This window comes from Populus alba, chromosome 8 (genome assembly GCF_005239225.2).
Source record: "Populus alba chromosome 8, ASM523922v2, whole genome shotgun sequence".
In the NCBI taxonomy this organism is placed as follows: domain Eukaryota; kingdom Viridiplantae; phylum Streptophyta; class Magnoliopsida; order Malpighiales; family Salicaceae; genus Populus; species Populus alba.
The window spans coordinates 19056263-19075194 of record NC_133291.1 but is presented as its reverse complement, the minus strand read 5'-3'; the positions used below and the strand labels follow the sequence as shown (position 1 = coordinate 19075194).

General features: G+C 38.8%; 2 protein-coding genes across 2 annotated transcripts; both read left to right on the top strand.

The window, feature by feature from the left end:
• Positions 1-9310: 9310 nt before the first annotated feature.
• LOC140955886 (uncharacterized) lies at positions 9311-12001 on the top strand. The gene is made up of 6 exons (XM_073411049.1): positions 9311-9742; positions 9881-10022; positions 10218-10496; positions 10584-11468; positions 11583-11782; positions 11876-12001. Exons 1-6 carry the CDS (start codon positions 9311-9313, stop codon positions 11999-12001), a joined length of 2064 nt encoding a protein of 687 aa, XP_073267150.1.
• Positions 12002-12019: 18 nt separating this feature from the next.
• LOC140955885 (uncharacterized) lies at positions 12020-18147 on the top strand. The gene is made up of 7 exons (XM_073411048.1): positions 12020-12304; positions 12412-12468; positions 12675-13070; positions 13275-14724; positions 14779-15104; positions 15204-15314; positions 17848-18147. The coding sequence occupies exons 1-7, from the start codon at positions 12020-12022 to the stop codon at positions 18145-18147; spliced, it is 2925 nt and encodes a 974-aa protein (XP_073267149.1).
• Positions 18148-18932: the final 785 nt, after the last annotated feature.

The following is an 18932-nucleotide window of genomic DNA, read 5'->3' as shown; positions in this document are numbered from 1 at the left end:
CAATGTAAATAAATTCAAATTTCTTCTCTGATTACTTCATGTCTTTGCTTACAATTTAAATAACTTGTTCAATAACCAACTCCTAAAAAGTTGGCACCACTACTGCACTATCTAAACCATTAACATAAAAATAGAAAATAACAATAAAATAAAATGAGATATTCATGAAATCTGCCAGCTGGAGCATAGTGCGATACTGGCCATCCTAACTTCAACTTCCAGTATTTTGAGCAGCCACAACTCCTAATTTTCAGCAGCCACATCAACCACGTCTCTGATACATTTCCCTTTAGCTGACTTCTTATCCATGTTGGCCAACTGCTTATCCATGTGGAAGTTGTTCATAACATTACCGCCTCCATTAAAATGGCACTTGGCCGCAAGTGCAAAAGAGGGAAAATAGCTACTGAAAGAGGACACATCTTCCCAAGAAGAATCGGCAGGAGACAAACAGTCCCAATGGACCAAAACTTGGTTTGTATTGTGAACACAACGAGAATCCAGAATAGCTTTGGGCAGAGGTTGAAGTTCGCCTTGTGTGAGAATAGGTAAGGAAGGTTCAATGGAAACAGACGAGCCATGGAAAGGTTTGAGGCAAGACACATGAAAAACAGGGTGCAGCTTAGTGGAAGAAGGAAGTTCCAATTTGTAAGCCACGGTGCCTATTTTGGCTATAATAGGAAAAGGGCCATAGAAACGGGGGGAGAGTTTAGTGTATTTGGAGGAAGAAAGGCTAAGCTGGCGGTGACGGTGCAGTTTAAGTAAAACGAGATCACCAATTTGGTAATGAACAGGACGATGCTTAACATCATACCGAGCCTTCATGGAATTCTGAGCTTGAAGTAAACGGGTGCGAAGGTCTTGAAGAACCAAGTCCCGATTGAACAATTCCTGATCAACTGCTTCGAGTTTAGCTAAACCAGGACAATAAGATAGCATAGTGGGAGGGGACCGACCATAAACAACCTCAAATGGAGTGGCTTTAAGAGAAGAGTGGTAGCTAGTGTTGTAGCAGTACTCTACCCAAGGCAGCCATTGAAACCAGCGGCGAGGACGGTCACTGGTAAAGCAACGCAGATACATTTCGATAGTGCGGTTGACAACCTCGGTCTGGCCATCACTCTAGGGATGATAAGCAGTACTAAAATCCAATTTGGTGCCACTCAAGCGAAACAATTCAGTCCAAAACGAACTGGTGAATGTGACATCACGATCACTCACAATAGTTTCAGGCAAACCATGAAGTTTGAAAATATTGCCAAAGAACAAGCGAGCAACATTCACTGCAGTATATGGATGAGCAAGGGGAAGGAGATGAGCATATTTTAAAAAGCGGTCGATTACCACCAATAAAACCAACTTCCCTTGGGAGGGAGGTAGGCCCTCGATGAAATCCATAGAGATGTCGGACCAGATTTGAAGTGGAACATGTAAATGGCTGGAGAAGTCCTACAGGATGCAAATGTTCAGTTTTGTGTTTCTGGCAGACCACACATTGACACATAAAGGTCTGAATGGAAGCTTTCATCCCTTGCCAATAAAAATCTTGAGCCACACAATGGAGTGTCTTCTGATAGCCTTCATGACCACTATCGTGGAGAGCGGCAATAATAGATGGAACCAGAGGAGATGTGTGCAGCAAATAAACCTGCCGTTTGAAGAAAATCAGACCATCCTTGTATTCCCATGGACCCACAGCTTCGCCTTGTTGAATATTACATATCAGCAACTGCAGCTGATCTGAATCCTTAATCTCCAAGCGGATCAAATTGAACAGAGGCAGGAGCGGCATGGAAATGGAAGACTTGGTTGGTCTTCCAAGCAACGAGATAAAGCATCAGCCACTGTATTATGTTTACCTGCACGATATTCTATGGCAAAATCAAAACCCATGAGTTTACTTAACCAGTGTTGCTAGGGTGAAGTGATGATGCGTTGGTCTAATAAGAATTTGAGACTGTAATGATCTGTCCGAATGAGAAAGTGACGACCCCACAAATAAGCTCTCCAATGATGAACTGCCTTTGCTAAACCAATGAGTTCTTTTTCATAAGCAGGAAGACTTTTATAACGGATCGCCAGGGGCTACTAAAGTATGCAATTGGTTGCCCATTTTGTTGTAACACAGCTCCCATTCCTGTATTAGAGGCATCACATTCTAAAATGAACAGGGTGGTGAAGTCTGGAAGTGCCAATACAGGAGTGCTGGTCATAGCAAGTTTCAAATGTTCAAATGCTTGAGACGCCTCATCTGTCCAGTTGAATGAATCTCTGTGTAACATAGCTGTAAGAGGACCTACAATAGTGCCATAATTGTGAACAAATTTTCGATAATAGCCTGTGAGGCCCAAAAAATCCCGTAAGCCTTTCACAGTGGTCGGTTTTGGCCAGTCAATCATGGCAGCAATTTTACGTTTGTCCACAGCAACCCCTTCTCCTGAGATAATATGGCCAAGGTAGGATACTTGGCGTTGAGCAATGCAGCACTTGGAACGCTTGAGAAATAATTTGTGAGTAGCCAGGATATCAAAGACAAGCCGCAACTGTGCTAAATGATCTGTCCAGGAGTGACTATAGACAAGAATATCATCAAAAAACACTAGTATGAATTTACGTAGGTGTAGCTGGAATACCTCATTCATCAAAGCGTGGAATGTGCTAGGGGCATTGGTTAGGCCGAAAGGCATTACTAAGAACTCAAAGTGGCCGTGATGAGTGCGAAATGCAGTCTTTTCTATGTCTGTCGGATACATTCTGATTTGATGATACCCTAAGCGCAAATCCAATTTTGTGAAATATTTGGCACCATGTAATTCCTCCAATAACTCATCAATCACCGATATAGGAAATTTATCCTTGATGGTCTTAGAATTCAAGGCTCTGTAATCGACGCAGAATCGCCATGTGTTATCTGCTTTAGTGACCAAAAGGACTGGTGAGGAATAAGGAGATTGACTAGGCTTGATGATACCCCGTTCTAACATATCTTTGCACTGCCTCTCAATTTCATCTTTCTGTGCATGAGGATATCTATATGGGCGCACCACGATAGGATGTGTTCCTGGCTCCAAATTGATGCGATGATCATAGGATCTTGCGGGTGGAAGACCCCTTGGTTCTTGAAATATAGCATCAAATTCAGTCAAAAGATTGTCAAGATCTGTATCGAAAGGTGACTCCAAGTCTGCAGCTTGAAGTTGTACTGTTGGAGTAGAATGTGGGTTGTCAGTTCCATAACTCTGCCATTTTGTTTAAAAATCATGGACTTGGCTTTGAAATCCCATAGGATGGGACCCAATGTCTGTAGCCAATTCACTCCCAAGACAGCATCAACCCCATTTAACTTTAAAATATAGAAGTCAATATGAATTAATTGATTTCCCATCGTAATAGGAACATTTGGACACTGACCTGGACTTCTGATTTTGCTGCCATTGGCAACCACAACCTGCAATCCCTCCATTGATTCACATGTCAGTCCTAGTTTTGTCACCCACCGAGAGCCCAGGAAGCTATGAGTACTTCTTGAATCAATTAAAATCATTAAGGCTCCGTTTGTTTGCAGGAAAGTTGTTTCCTTTTGGAAAGTGAATTCCGGGGAAAGTGAATTCCTGGAAAGTAAATTCCGGGAAAGTATTTTCCGATGTTTGGTAGTGTTATGGAAAATGAACTGGAAAACACTTTCCAGTGTTTGTTTGTGTTATGGAAAATGAACTGGAAAATAATTTATTAATGAATTAATTTTTTTCAAGTTTATCTAATATATATAAAATATTTAATATAAATATTTAATCACTTACAATAAAAAATAAAATCTAAAAAGTATAATGATGAATTTTTATTATTATTATATCTTATATTCATACATAGCTTATTTTATATAATATAACTATACATGTCGTATCATATTATATAGAAATAAACCTGTGAAATATTTTTTAAGTAAAACCTATTAATATATTTTTTTTCAATTTTAAAAGCTTAAAATAAGTTTTTTTTTTTCATATGAAAGAAAGCCAAATTAGTTTCATCTCTTCCGCATACAGCGCATTAACAACAAGTTGATTTTTGATTTTATGCTCTGTTTGTTTTAAGGAAAACGAATTCCTTTAAAAATACTTTTTAAATTTTTTTTTTAAAGAAGAAGTTATAGCATTTCCTTAAAAAAAAAATGTTTAAATGAGATTAATGTTTCACTAATCATCCCTTTACTATTTACCAAGACACGGATTATTATGAATTAAAGCAGTGTAATGATGTAATTATTTTTGTTAAAAAAATTTGATAAACTTGGAGTTGGGGTAAAATTGTATTTTTTTATGAGATACATTTAATATTAAATAAAATAATTGGAGACAAAATGGTTCATTCAGGTTTTTTTGACTTGCAATATAGACATCGATTTGCCTTTCTGAACATAAAATTTTAATATTTAAATTGAGGGTTTCTTTTATCTTTTTTTTATTGAAAAAATAATTTGTTTGGAAATTAAATTTGATTTAATTAATAAATAATATGATATTTTTAATTTTTTTACAACTTATAAAAAATATTTTCCATACAAAAATAAAATAAAAGAAAAATGCTTTTTTTAAAAATTAAACTACATTTTTCTTTAACTAATTTTTTTTTATTAATTAATTTTTTTAATGACAACACCCTCAAGGCTGCTTCAGATTTTATTTTATTTTTTCTTCTGCCCGTTGCTCCTTCCTTCCTCCCCAGGAATTCAGTTTGTTTTAGATTTGTTTTTATTTTATTTTTTCTTCTGCCCGTTGCTCCTTCCTCCCTCCCCGGTGGCAGATCTGCTTCAGATTGGTTGTTCGATCGGCGGCTTCTGTGTAGTCTGCCGTGTCTGGGCCGCTGCGGGAGGCGATGAGATGGATCTGCTGCCAGCCGGTTGCTGTGGAAGAGATCGAAGGGGGACGGCGCTAGTCTCTGTCCGGCCGGTTGCTGGGTCTATTGAAGCTACGGTGGAGCTGTTTCTTCAGGCGGCGCTAATGTAGAGACACCGCTGGTCTATTTGATGGGGCTGGAAATGGCCGAGAGAGGTATGACGGGGAGTGGCTCTGAAATGGCCGGCCTCAGGGGAGAAAAGCAGAGGAAGAGGGATGGTGACACCGTTGAAAGAGAACCGGCTGAGGGAAATGGAAGAAGAAGATGGGGCTCTGGTGTGGAGGGAGGTGCGGTTGTGTTTGTGTATTGCTGAAAAGACAAATTGAGCTGCTGTCTTGGAGAAGGGGAGTGGCCGTGTGTTAGAGAAGAAGGAAAAAATCTCCTCCAGGGGGTGGCGGCCACAACTTTTCGGGTTAAGGAGAAGGAAGGGTTCTGATGATCGGGGGAAGGAAAAATCAAAAGCTAGAAAAATGCGTTGTTCCAGAAAAATGCTTTTGTTCCTTAGCTTCCAATTGATTTTGATGAAATAAAAGAGAAAGAGAGACGGTAGTATTTGGGCAAATGAACGGAGAAAAAAAAAGAGGAAAGTGTTTTCCTTTCTTTAACAGAAGGAAAACACTTTCCTTTCACAGTGTTGCTTTTTTAACTTTGACCGGAATTTAAATTCCATTGACTCCTTTTCCAAATGTTACCAAACATGGGAAAACAAGGAAAGTGAATTCCATGAATTCACTTTCCTGCAAACAAACATGCTCTAAGTGATGTTGTCCAATGATGCCCTGAATTCTCATCGTTTTGCCTCCCGAATTCTCTCCCATGATGGCATGCAAGGATATTTCTAGCTGAATATCTTCTTCAAAGTCATGGTCCTCATTATCTTCCTGGACGGATTCATCCACCCCATCTAGCCAGAACAAGCGCTTGCATTGATGTCCCCGATTGTAAACTTCATCACAGTTGAAGCATAAACCTTTGGCTCGTCTTTCATCCATCTCAGTCCGGCTAAGTCGTTTGAATGTTTTTTGGTTGGAAAAACTGGATGATGTATTTGATGATGGTTTATAAGTGGCTGGTATGAACCGCTTGGCTCCACTTCTCCTCTCATATAAATGTGCGAGACTCATGGCATTGATTAAATCTCTAGGTCTGTGCAATTCTACCTCAATTGCAATGTATTCCTGCAACCCACTGATGAAAATCTCCACTTCTTGCTCTGTTGTGAGAGGACCTGCTCGGGCTGCCAATTGCTCAAATTTGCGTTGAAATTCCTCCACGGTGCCGCCTTGTCTTAACTTGGAAAGTTCTCCCAATTTATTGCTTTGAATGGATGGGCCGAAACGAAGATGGCATTGTCGTTTAAATTCTTCCTAAGAGATTCCAGGACGATCCCTATCCAATTTAAGGAACCAAACTTGTGCATCCTCATCTAAATGATACGAAGCCATTTCTACCTTTTCTTCCTCTGGAATATGTTGGTGGCGGAAGAAATTATCACAATGACTCAACCACGCAAGCAGGTCAATTTTTCCAACATAAAGAGGAAATTCCAACCGGCTGTATCGGGGTAGTTGTCCATGCCCCTCCAAATGATTACCCATCTGAGGATGTGCTCGTGGTCCCCGATTCACACTTCCATCATCTCCATGTTGAGCCTCCAATCTGGTGGCCGCTAAGTCCCTAAAAAGTTCTTCAATTCGAGCAGAGAGATTCTCCCTTTCGGTTCGATCATGTTGGCGGTTCTCCTGATACATCTTCATGAAGGTCTCAAATTGAACCTGTAGATTGTTTGAAGAATCACCCATAACTTTCGGCTCTGATACCAATTTGTTACGGTCCCAAGATTGCGATCGAGTTACACGGTGATTGACAGTAAAATCCACCTGTAAAGAATGGTGTTTACCCGACTTTCTTCCCTTATGACCTATTGTGAAAGTATGTGAAGGGCTCGTTCAAGAGAGAACCCAACGATCTCAATGTAAATAAATTCAAATTTCTTCTTTGATTACTTCATGTCTTTGCTTACAATTTAAATAACTTGTTCAATAACCAACTCCTAAAAAGTTGGCACCACTACTGCACTATCTAAACCATTAACATAAAAATAGAAAATAACAATAAAATAAAATGAGATATGCATGAAATCTGCCAGCTGGAGCATAGTGCGATACTGGCCATCCTAACTTCAACTTCCAGTATTTTGAGCAGCCACAACTCCTAATTTTCAGTAGCCACATCAAGCACGTCTCTGATACATTTCCCTTTAGCTGACTTCTTATCCATGTTGGCCAACTGCTTATCCACGTGGAAGTTGTTCATAACAGTTGGTTTTGGAATGTACTAGAAGCCATATTCAACAGGAGACTACACAATGAAAGCAACGAAATTCGACTGAGAATTTTGGCCTTAGGCATATATGGTTTGGTTCTTTTCCCATCTGCCGAGGGAATGATCGATTTTGAGGCTGTTAATGTATTTAAAAGTGTGGTGACCCTTAAAATCAACCCTGCTACAACAATATTGGCAGAAACCTTCTCATCCTTGAATTATTGTAGAAAAGCTGGAAGGGGTCGTTTAAGATGTTGTTTGCAATTGTTGTTTGTCTGGACTGTGAGTCATATGATTGAGGGGAAGATTTCAGGTTTGATTGGTACCCCATGGCATCTTTATTCTAAGTTGGAGAATTTTGCTGAAAAACATTTGCATGAAGTAGGAAGATCCACATGGGAATCAATGTTTTGAAGTTTAAGTAAGTCTCAGTTTCATTGGAGGAGTCGATACTCTTACTTCAAATCTTATCTGGCATACTGTGGTGAGTACCCATGGGTTCCGTTGATAGGAGCCCGCTGCTGTATTAGTTATTGTCCCAACATGGTTTTACAACAGTTTGGATTTAAGCAGTTTATTCCAAGGACTACTGAACTACAATATTTTATGAAGATTTCAAGACCTCGAAGAAATTATTAGAGTCAGTAAAGAAGGCATGGAAACATCCTGGTAGGGTTACTTCTGCTAAGAGAGTAGAAGGAAAGACAACTAAAGGATATCCAATATGGCAACAGAAAAGAGGGAAAAGGTACAAAGTTCCTCCTTTTGAAGGGCCACCCAGGTCTTTGATTCAGTCTGCTGAAGACATATATGAAGAAGTTCGCGCCCAACAAGAATCTTATAACCTAAGTTTGAATGCCGAAGTGGAGGAGTTAGGGGGAAAAAAAAGGAGGTTAGAATCTAATCTAATCACTCAAGAAAAAGCTTTGGCTATCACAAAACAAGAAAATGATGATTTGTCAGCTCAACTACAACATCAACAACTTAAGTTCCAGCAGCTACAAGAAAAATATGTACTTTTGTCAGAAGATAAGAAGAGGCAAGATGTTTGCATGAAGAGATGGGGTTGGAAGAGCATCAAAAGCTGAGGAAATGGTATTGAAGTTGGAAGAGACAAATAAATCACTCCAGGAGCAGTGCCGAAATCAAGATATAATAATTGCCAATTTAGATGAGCGGGTGGATCATTTGCTTTCTATTAAGCAAACCTTATCATCAGAAAAAGAAAATGCAGAAAGAGAAGTAGAATGTTGGGCTTCTGAAGCTATGTGCTATCATGTACAAGCAGATGATGCCAAGAATTATGCTTTAGGATTAAGAGGCATAGCCCAACAAATAGCAGATGGTGAGCCAATGACTAGAAATGAATTCCATCGGTTTTTTGGGTTGATCAGAGATGGAATTAATGAAATCTCAGCATATGATGGTCCAAGGCTTTGGAAGGATTGAGTCTGTTGTGATTGTAATATTGTAAAATAATGAAAGAGAATTTCATGAGAAATGCTTATTTTGATTCTGATTTATGGCATCAAATTTCTCCCCTAAATCGGTTCAAGTCCCTATAGGTTTAGAGTCCTCAGTGAGAATTTTTTTAAGAGAATCTGATCTGATTTGTTCCTCGTCATAAGTTAAAAGAAAATTTGAAACCAATAACCAGCATGCATAAACCATATGGCATTTTGCATCCATTTATGCATTTCATTTAGTTTACTTGCATTCATTCAAATTGAAATATAGGTCCCCCAAGAGGCCATAAAATTCATTACACTCGACTACGAAGGAAGATAATGGAGAACGAAGAAAGCGCCCACCTAGAGGCTCATTATCAAAGAGAGTTAGAGAACATGAAAAACGATATAGCATGACTTACAAGTCTACTCGAGCAACCCTAGTATCCAAGTCTGGGGAAGATACCTCTACTCAGCCGGCAGTTGCAACTCCATCTGTATCTATGCCAGCAGCTCCTTTTGTATTCACGTCTCAAAATTTAGGGGCTAATCCCTCTTCATTTGAACAACAGTTCACTACCAATGTTCCATCAGCACAAGTGCCAGTTACTGTAAACCTGGCAACTGATGACCCACAAAGGATGAAATTCTCTAAAAATGTCGATTATGATAAATTGACCGCTCTAGAAGAAAGATTGAAGGCAGTCGAAGGGGCAGACTTATATGATCCTGTTTATGCTGCAGAAATGTGTTTAGTTCCAAATGTAGTTGTACCCAAAGAGTTTAGGGTACCAGAATTCATCAAGTATACTGGAACTGAATGCCCAGTCACTCATCTTAAATCTTACTACAATAAGATGACAGAAGTAGTGAATGATGAGAAACTTCTCATCCATTTCTTTCAAGACAGTCTTTCTGGATTGGCATTAAGCTGGTATACAAAGCTGGATAATACTAAGATCAGAAAGTGGAAAGATTTGGTAAAAGCCTTTATGGAGCAGCATAAATTCAACATGGAGGTAGCCCCGGACAGGTCAAGCTTGTTAGTCATGGAGAAGGGAAACAAAGAGATTGTAAGAGAATACGCTTTGAGATGGCGTGAAAAAGCATCTCATGTGCAACCCTCTTTATTAGAAAAAGAAATGGTCACTTTGTTTTCTAACACTTTTAAATCTCCCTACTTTGAACACCTGGTGGGTAGTTCAGCTCAGCATTTCTATGATGTTGTAACTATCGTTGAGAGAATAGAACAAGCGATAAGAATGGGGAGAATGTCAAAGCCTACTGAGAAGAAAGGCTTTACTGGGAAAAAAAAGGATCCCGATGTGAACAATGTGGAAGGAGGGTATAAGGGTAAGAAAAATTACCATCATTATAACTTCCAAATACCTACCCAACAAGTTGCAAGTGTAAACTTCACTAAACCTTTCCCCACCAACCAACAAAACCAACCAAATGACCAATAAAGTAACCAGATTGTCAATCCTCCAAGAAGGAATTTTCAAAGAACCCAAGAACGACTGCCACCATTACCACTTCCCTTGGGAGAAATGTACTCAAAGTTGTTGAGTATTGGCCAAGTAACCCCTGTTCCCTTAACCCCACTGCAACCTCCATACCCAAATTGGTATAAGCCAGATCTGAAATGTGAGTATCATGTTGTCGTTGATGGGCATAACATTGAAAGCTGTAATGCATTTAAAAACAAGCTTCTGCAATTAATAAAAGCTAGATGGATAACTTTTGATGATGCACCGAATGTGAAGTCCAACCCTTTGCCCAATCATGCTGCAAGCAGTGGAGGAGTGAATGTTGTAGGAGTGGAGGGTAAGAAGGAAAGAGTTGTGAAGGTTTCCATGGAAAGACTGTATGGTATGCTGGTATAGTCTGGATATTTATCTGAGTTTGAACCAGTGATGAATGGAAATAACTACTGTAAGTTTCATGGCAAGGTGGGACATCACATTAATGATTGTGAAGAATTTCACCAAGAAGTGAAAAGGATGCTGACTTTTGGCATGATAAGGATAGGGAGTGAAGAAGAGAGCAGTGAAGTGGGGATGATAGGCTGTCAGGAGACAAAAACAGAAGTTTGTAGACTCCAACCAACTGTGGGTGGTCCACCAAAACTAATCCTGACCAAGCCTGTATGCATAAATAGTGGAAGTTATGGCACAATGCCTTACAATTATGGGTATTCTTTCAACATTAAGAACCCTACTCCTATCTTTCACCCTAAAATCGGTGGTTTAACTCGAAGTGGTGGGTGTTTTACACCAGAAGAATTAGAGAGGCAGAGGAAAGCTAAAGGAAAAGACATAGTTGATGCTTTTAAAGGCATGGAAGTGAACAAACCTATAAGTGAAGACGAGTCTAATGAATTTCTGAAGTTGATGAAGCATAGTGAGTATAGTGTGGTGGATCAGTTGAAGAAAACTCCTGCTAGAATCTCTTTAATGTCACTTATCTTGAGTTCTGAGTTACACCGTAAAGCATTGCAAAAGGTGTTGAATGAAGCATATGTGCCGCAGGATATTACTCAAGATACGATGGAACATTTGGTGGGAAGAATTCAAGCCTCTAATTACTTATACTTCACAGAAGATGAGCTAGACCCGGAAGGGACTGGGCATAACAAGCCTTTGTACATCACTTTGAAATGTAAAGACTGTTTGATCAGCAAAGTGCTTGTGGATAATGGTTCAACGTTGAATGTGCTACCAAGGCATATGCTAGATGAGATGCCAATTGATGCTACTTACATGAGACCAAGCACGATGACAGCTAGAGCGTATGATAGTTCCCCTAGACAGGTGTTATGGACCATTGACATTTAATTGTTTATAGGGCCTCAGATGTTTTTGATAACCTTACAAGTGATGTATATCAATCCTTCGTATATCATGTTATTAGGAAGGCCATGGATACACGCCGCTAGGGCTGTGACATCATCTCTACACCAATGTCTGAAGTACATTATCAATGGTACTCTAGTGAAAGTTAAGGCAGAAGAAACCTTATCCATGATAAGGAATGTGTTGGTCCCTTATATTGAAGCAGAAGATTGCAAAGATGGAAATCTCCATGCCTTCGAGATTGTGAACACTAAATGGGTACCAAAAAATATGGTGTTAAAAAGACCAATGATTTCTAATACTGCCAGAATGATAGCTAAGTGCTTTTTGAAACATGGGCTACCATTCCAGAATGATCCAATTGCTGGAAATTTTAAGAGAGTCAACATAATGAAAATTAAGGCTACTGATCAGAGGTTTGGGCTTGGCTTTAAGCCTAAGAAAGATGATCACCAGAGAGTTGCTAGGATTAAGTGAGAAAGAAGGTTGGCCAGAATGGAAGGAAGAAAACCAGAAGAAGAAGACATTGTAATCCCACCCATCCATGTTTCTTTCCCAAAGTCAGCATATGTAATGAAACCTGAAAACATGATGGAAGTCTTGGGACAGAAACTTGTTGTCATGGATATCAACAATGTAGAGGAAGGTGAAGGGAAAGGTTGGAATTGTAATGATGATCCAGAAACAACAAGAGAAGATGAACCGTTACCTCAGCTAACTGTCCACTCTTTAGAAGAGGCTCCAATCAACGCCTTTGTGCGAAAGCTTTCGATTGATGAAGTATTCCATAATTGGGAGATTGAAGAAGCCCTAGTTGTTTTCAAGAAGTAATGAATAAGCGTCTGCTTATATTTGCTTTTATGTGCTTTGTGTGCTTTGCTTTGTAGTTTGCTTTGTGTTTTTTGTACCTAGTTGGAAATCTTGGCTCAAGATGTCAACATAAGGTCTTTTCATAATTATCGAGTCAGCTTTTAAAATAATATTGAGATCCTGCATTTTCTTCAACAATTGTTATCTTCTTTTTTTTTGTTTGGCTACAAGATACGCATTCACACTAAAAACACCTTCCACTTTCAGGAATTCTGAAAGCAAATCCTCCATAAATCCATAAACATATTGCATTGAAAATGAATGGCCAAACTTTGATAAGGATGTGATTGCAATGGACGAAGAGGAATGGAATGAAGATTATATGAAAGAGTTTACTAGACAGGTAGAACAGTCTGAGCATGCTTGGAAACCTGCAAAAGAAGAATTAGAGGTGATAAATGTAGGCACCGAGCAAGATAAAAGAGAGCTAAAGATTGGAACTTTGATTACTACAGAAGAAAGATGCAGTTTAACCTCATTACTACAAGAGTATATGGATGTGTTTGCCTGGTCTTATGCAAATATGCCTAGTTTAGACATTGATATTGTAGTACACAGAGTGCCTTTGATAGAAGGATGTAAACCTGTCAAGCAGAAATTGAGAAGAACTCGCCCGGATATTGTACTCAAGGTCAAGGCAGAGATAAAGAAGCAGTGGGATGCTGGTTTTCTAGAAGTCATTAAATACCCTTAATGGGTATCGAACATAGTGGTAGTACCAAAAAAGGATGACAGAATCAGAGTATGTGTGGACTTCAGGGATCTAAACAAAGCTAGTCCAAAGGATAATTTTCCTTTGCCTCACATAGACGTCTTGGTAGACAATGCTGCTAGAAGCTTAACTTAATCCTTCATGGACAGATTCTCTGGGTATAACCAGATTAAAATGGTTGAAGAAGATAAAGAGAAGACCACTTTTGTCACACCATGGGGAACATTTTGTTACAAAGTGATGCCATTCGGATTAAAGAATGCTGGAGCCACATATCAAAGGGCAATGGAGACACTTTTTCATGATATGATACACAAAGAGATTGAAGTGTATGTGGATAACATGATTGCCAAGTCTAAGAATGAAGAAGATCACGTTCAGATTCTAAGAAAATTATTTGATAGACTAAGGAAGTATCAGTTGAAATTGAATCCTACAAAATGCTCATTTGGGGTGAAGTCTGGAAAGTTGCTAGGGTTTGTGATAAGCAATAAAGGAATAGAGGTCGATCCTGATAAAGTGAAAGCAATTCAGGTTATGCCAGCTCCTAAAACCAAAAAAGAAGTAAGAGGTTTCTTGGGACGTTTGAATTACATTGCACGATTCATATCTCAGTTAATAGCAACATGTGAGCCAATTTTCCGATTACTTCGAAAAAAGAATCCTGGTACTTGGGACAAAGATTGTCAAGAAGCTTTTGATAAAATAAAGCAATACTTACAGAATCCACCTTTGTTAGTGCCACTTGTGCCTGGAAGACCTTTGATCTTGTATTTGATAGTAACTGAGGAAGCAATGGGTTGTGTGTTGGGACAACATGATGAGTCTGGAAGAAAGGAGCAAGCTATCTATTATCTGAGTAAGAAGTTTACCGATTGTGAATCCAGATATACTATGATTGAGAAGCTATATTGTGCTCTTGTATGGAGCACAAAGCGTCTTCGACAATATATGTTGTATTATACCACCTGGTTGATCTCAAAAATGGATCCTCTTAAATACATCTTTGAGAAACCTTACTTGTCAAGTCGAATAGCAAGGTGGCAAGTAATGTTGGCCGAGTATGACATTGTATACAAGACAAGAAAATCCGTAAAAGGAAGTGTAATTGCTGATCATTTGGTAAATAATGCTATCAAAGATTATGAGCCTTTGAACTTTGACTTCCCGGATGAGGATGTGTTGATAGTAGAAGAAGACAAAGAGAAGAATGATTGGTGGATTATGTATTTTGATGGGGCAGGGAATGTATCTGGTAATGGAGCAGGGGTTGTGATAATCTCACCTGACCATAAGCAATATCCCATCTCAATCAAACTACAATTTGAATGTACTAACAATACTGCTGAATATGAGGCTTGTATCCTTGGGTTAGAAGTTGCTTTAGAGATGAAAATAAAGAAGCTTGATGTCTATGGGGATTCAATGTTAATAATCTGTCAAGTGAAAGGAGAATGGCAGACCAAAGAAGAAAAATTGATCCCATATCAACAATATCTCTCAAAACTGACTAAGGGCTTTGATGAGATAGATTTTACCCATATGGGAAGAGACAAAAACCAGTTTGCTAATGCTTTGGCAACCTTAGCTTCTATGGCCAAAATTGATTACGGAATCAGTGTATAACCAATCCACATTGAGATTAAAAATTTTCCAGCTCATTGTTGTTCAGTTGAAGGAGAAATAGATGGGAACCCATGGTTTTATGACATCAAGCGATTTATCCAATATCAAGAATATCCCGTGGGGGCATCTAAATCAGATATGAAGACCTTGAGAAGGTTAGCCATGGAATTTTACCTAGATGGAGAAATTCTATATAAAAGATCATTCAATGGAACTTTACTAAGATGTCTAGATGAAATCGAAGCTAAGGTAGCATTGCAAGAAATTCATGAAGGAATTTGTGCAACTCATGCAAGTGGGCACATGATGGCTAGACAAATACAACGATCTAGGTACTTCTGGATGACCATGGAGAAAGATTGCATCGATTATGTCAGAAAATGCCATAAATGTCAAGTGTACAGTGACAAAATAAATGCACCTCCAGCTCCTCTGTTTAATATGACATCACCATGGCCATTTGCAATGTAGGGAATAGATGTGATTGGGCCAATTAACCCAAAGGCCAGCAATAAGCATCAATTTATCTTAGTAGCCATTGATTACTTCACAAAGTGGGTGGAGGCCAGTTCTTATGCTCATGTAACTCAAAAAGTGGTCAAGTGCTTCATTGAGAAAGATTTGATATGTCGGTATGGTTCACCTGAGAAGATAGTGACCGACAACGCCCAAAATTTTAATGGAAAAATAATCACAGAATTGTGTGTGAAGTGGAAAATTAAACATTCAAACTCGTCTCCTTACAGACCATAGATGAATGGTGTTGTCGAAGCTGCAAACAAGAATATCAAGAAGATTATCCAGAAGATGGTAGTCACTTATAAGGATTGGCATGAGATGCTTCCCTTTGCTCTGCATGCATATCGTACAGCAGTAAGGACATCCACTGGAGCTACACCTTATTCATTAGTATTTGGGATGGAGGCGGTGATGCCTTTGGAAGTAGAAATTCCTTCTTTGAGAGTGTCATAACCCAATTTTGGCCCATTGGCTTTTAATTTAATTTTTACAGGGTTTAAACTATAAAATTAAAAGATCATAGACTTATTTCGATGAAAAGTGTGATTTGTCAACTTGCGTGAAAATTAAGGACTATAATGTGCTTTTGCCATTCTATCCTTATCTTTGAGATTATCCTTACTTTTGAAATAATCCTTATCTTCAAGATAATCCTTACCTTCAAGATAATGATAGTTGTCTGATTTCGAATTCGATTCTAATTCGAACTTAAAAAAAAAAAGGAGAATGAGTTTGATTGAGACTTTACTTCTTACAAGTGATGGGACGCTTGCACTATAAATACTGATCCCAGTCTATGCAAAAAGGAGGAGGAAATTAGAGAGAGAAACCCTAAAAGAAAATAAAACCCCAAGAGAAAACCAGATTACCCGAAACCCTAAAAAAAAGAAGAAAGACATTTAAAAAAAAAAGGGAGGGGGCGCGGCAGAATCCTAGACTAGCCGCTGCTGCCCCCTCCCCCCAGCTTTTTTCCTCTGTTCTTCCCTGGTCTGAAACCAGCCATACCTTCCCCCTCCTCGGCCTTAATTTTCCTTTTTCATCCTCCCCGCTCTCACTCTCCCCATTAACCATCATCCGTCATCTCAGCCCCTCCATGCATTGTGAGCATGCATCAGCAACCAGCAAGGCGCGCCTCTTCCAGCTAGCAGTAGCAAAAGAACTCCAGCAATTCCAGCAAACTGCACACGCTGCTCCTTCCCCCCTCAAACAAGAAAAACTACACTCTTGTTCTACCTTCCCCATCAATGGCCATCTCTTTGCCAAGACCTCCTCGCAGGAAGGGAGTTCACGAACAAACTGTTAGTCGCAGCCCCTTCCTCCTGGATCAGCAACAGCAGCCCCAGCTAGCATGCATCAACCATAGCAACAACACGCAACCATCTCTTTTCAGTAGAGGCAGGGCTGACACAAACAGGAGACTAGGAGAGATTGGACTGAAGACACAAAACAGAGAATAAAAAGACTGAGGAGAACAAACAAAAAAAAAAAAGAAACCACAGGAGCATACAACAGAGACAGAAACAAAGAAGGAGAGAAGGTAGCTTTGGAAAACCAGCATACCTTCGCCATCGTCTTCGTCATCAAGCTCCAGCATCAGGCAGACTCCGAGAGAGAAAGTAAAAAACAGGAAGAAGCAGAGCAGAGAGAGTCCGTTAGACCAGCCTAATATCTTCATCGCCAACGTCTTCGACTTCACCTCCAAGTCACAGCAACGCCAGGTGAGTTTCTCCTTTTTTCCCCTATTTTGCTAAAAATTAATTAGCATATTATTGTTGCTTGCATGCGTGAATTGTTCACGCATGCATGCAACAGTGGCCACACCGGGTCACTGCTTTGGACCAGTGACCTGACCCTTTTTTTTTTGTTTTGAGGCCGGGCTACATAAATAATAAAAAATAAAAAAAAAACAAAAAAATAAAAAGGTATAAAAAAAAATATGTATGCACGAATAAAAATAATGTAAAGTTATTGGTTTATTCACTGACGCCAGAGTCGGGAATAAAAAAAATATCGGTTTAAATTTATATTATTTTTATTCGTTGGTACTTTTATTTTATTTAGCTAGAAAAATAAAAAAATACGTGCATGCGTAAAAATAAATTTATTTTCTATTTATTTATTCACTAGCGCCAAAGTCGGGAATAAAAAAATATTGATCTAATTTATTTTATAGCTACGTGATATTTACCAACACCAAAGTTGGAAGTATCCGTAGTTGAATATTCACTAACGTCAAAGTCAGGAATATTATAAGCAAATTATCATAGCGTAAACTAATAAACATTTATAAATTTAAGACGAAACTAGCAATGCATCTTGCCTCAGGCAGGACGTTTAAGGGGTGATAATATCTTTCATTTTACGTAACTAGTCCCGAACCATAGAATCTCTGTTGACTAGTTAGGGTTCCTAGTGACCATAATACTAGGTGGCGACTTCTTAAACAAGACACTTCCCCATTAAAGAACAGGATGCCAGAAATCTGTTCTTTCAAAGATTTAATTTTTTAAGGCCGCCGCGATGTCGGGTGCGACAGAGAGTACTAATAGAATCTGAACTAGAAGAAGCTGAATGGGCTAAAGTGAGATATGAGCAGCTAAACATGATAAGTGAGAAGAGGTTGGCTGCAATTTGTCATCACCAGCTGTACCAAAGAAGGATGGCCAAAGCATATGACCGAAAAGTTCGACCAAGAGAATTCAAGGAAGGGGATCTTGTACTACGAAAAATCTTGCCATTACCAGGTGAAGACCGAAGCAAGTGGGCACCAAACTATGAAGGCCCATATGTAGTGAAGAAAGCATTCTCTGAAGGGGCTTTGTTGTTAACTAGGATGGATGGAGATGATTTACCTAGGCCTGTGAACTCTGATTCTGTGAAAAAGTATTATGTATGATGGTTTCATCCAATCAAATCAATGAAGTTTTGGCCAGGAAATTCTCTTTGCATTATACCTCACCAAAAAACTCATGTATGATCTCAATGGCTCAATAATTTGATCTTTCAAACTTTTTTATAGGAGAATCCATTCTTCTTAAATGAGGTTTTAAAAGAACTGATTTTGTTTGTGATTTCAATTAAATAAATCAATGTTTTGTTTGGAATAATGTTCAGAGCAATTCCTTTGAAAAAGATGACCAAACAAGTCAAAAACAAGCAATTGGAACAACTATCACCCAAATTATGTCTTGGATCCACATTTTATCAGCATGAATAATGGTTGGTAGTACATTAGTTTGTCATGGACTCCAAAACATAGTATCTTACAAATCCAAAGCATTACACTGGATGTGGACAAAGTTTATTGGTTTTAACTGATCTTATTTGAAATGAGGAAAGGCCATCTTTGATATTCCTTTCACTTTCTTTAAAATTATCCTTTGCAGTCCCAATTTGAGCCGAGTCTATTTAAAGCCTTTTCTTTCACAAGAACCTTAACTAAGATCACACCCTACACTAGGGGGCAAAAAGAGAAATATGATTAAGAAAATTGTCTTAAAGGCATGTGAGCTTACAAAGAAAGTCTGACAACAAAGAATTCAATAAAACTCCAAACAATTGAGAGAATTCCTGAAAAATATGGGAGTAACAAAAGAAAACAGAAGTTCCTCATTTGGAATATTTAGTATCATTTTTGTTGTCAAGGTAGCGAAAGAAAATGCCAAGACAAGATAATAGTGA

Bases quoted from the DNA above. Each gene is read 5' to 3' on its own strand.
- LOC140955886 (XM_073411049.1), top strand. From the start codon at position 9,311: ATGAAATTCTCTAAAAATGTCGATTATGATAAATTGACCGCTCTAGAA. The intron at 10,023-10,217 runs GTAAGAAAAATT...TTCCCTTGGGAG, and splicing joins TGTGGAAGGAGGGTATAAGG to AAATGTACTCAAAGTTGTTG. The intron at 11,783-11,875 runs GTACCAAAAAAT...CTACCATTCCAG, and splicing joins AGATTGTGAACACTAAATGG to AATGATCCAATTGCTGGAAA.
- LOC140955885 (XM_073411048.1), top strand. From the start codon at position 12,020: ATGGAAGGAAGAAAACCAGAAGAAGAAGACATTGTAATCCCACCCATC. The intron at 13,071-13,274 runs GTCATTAAATAC...GGGTATAACCAG, and splicing joins GGGATGCTGGTTTTCTAGAA to ATTAAAATGGTTGAAGAAGA. The intron at 15,105-15,203 runs GTCAGAAAATGC...TTTGCAATGTAG, and splicing joins AGAAAGATTGCATCGATTAT to GGAATAGATGTGATTGGGCC.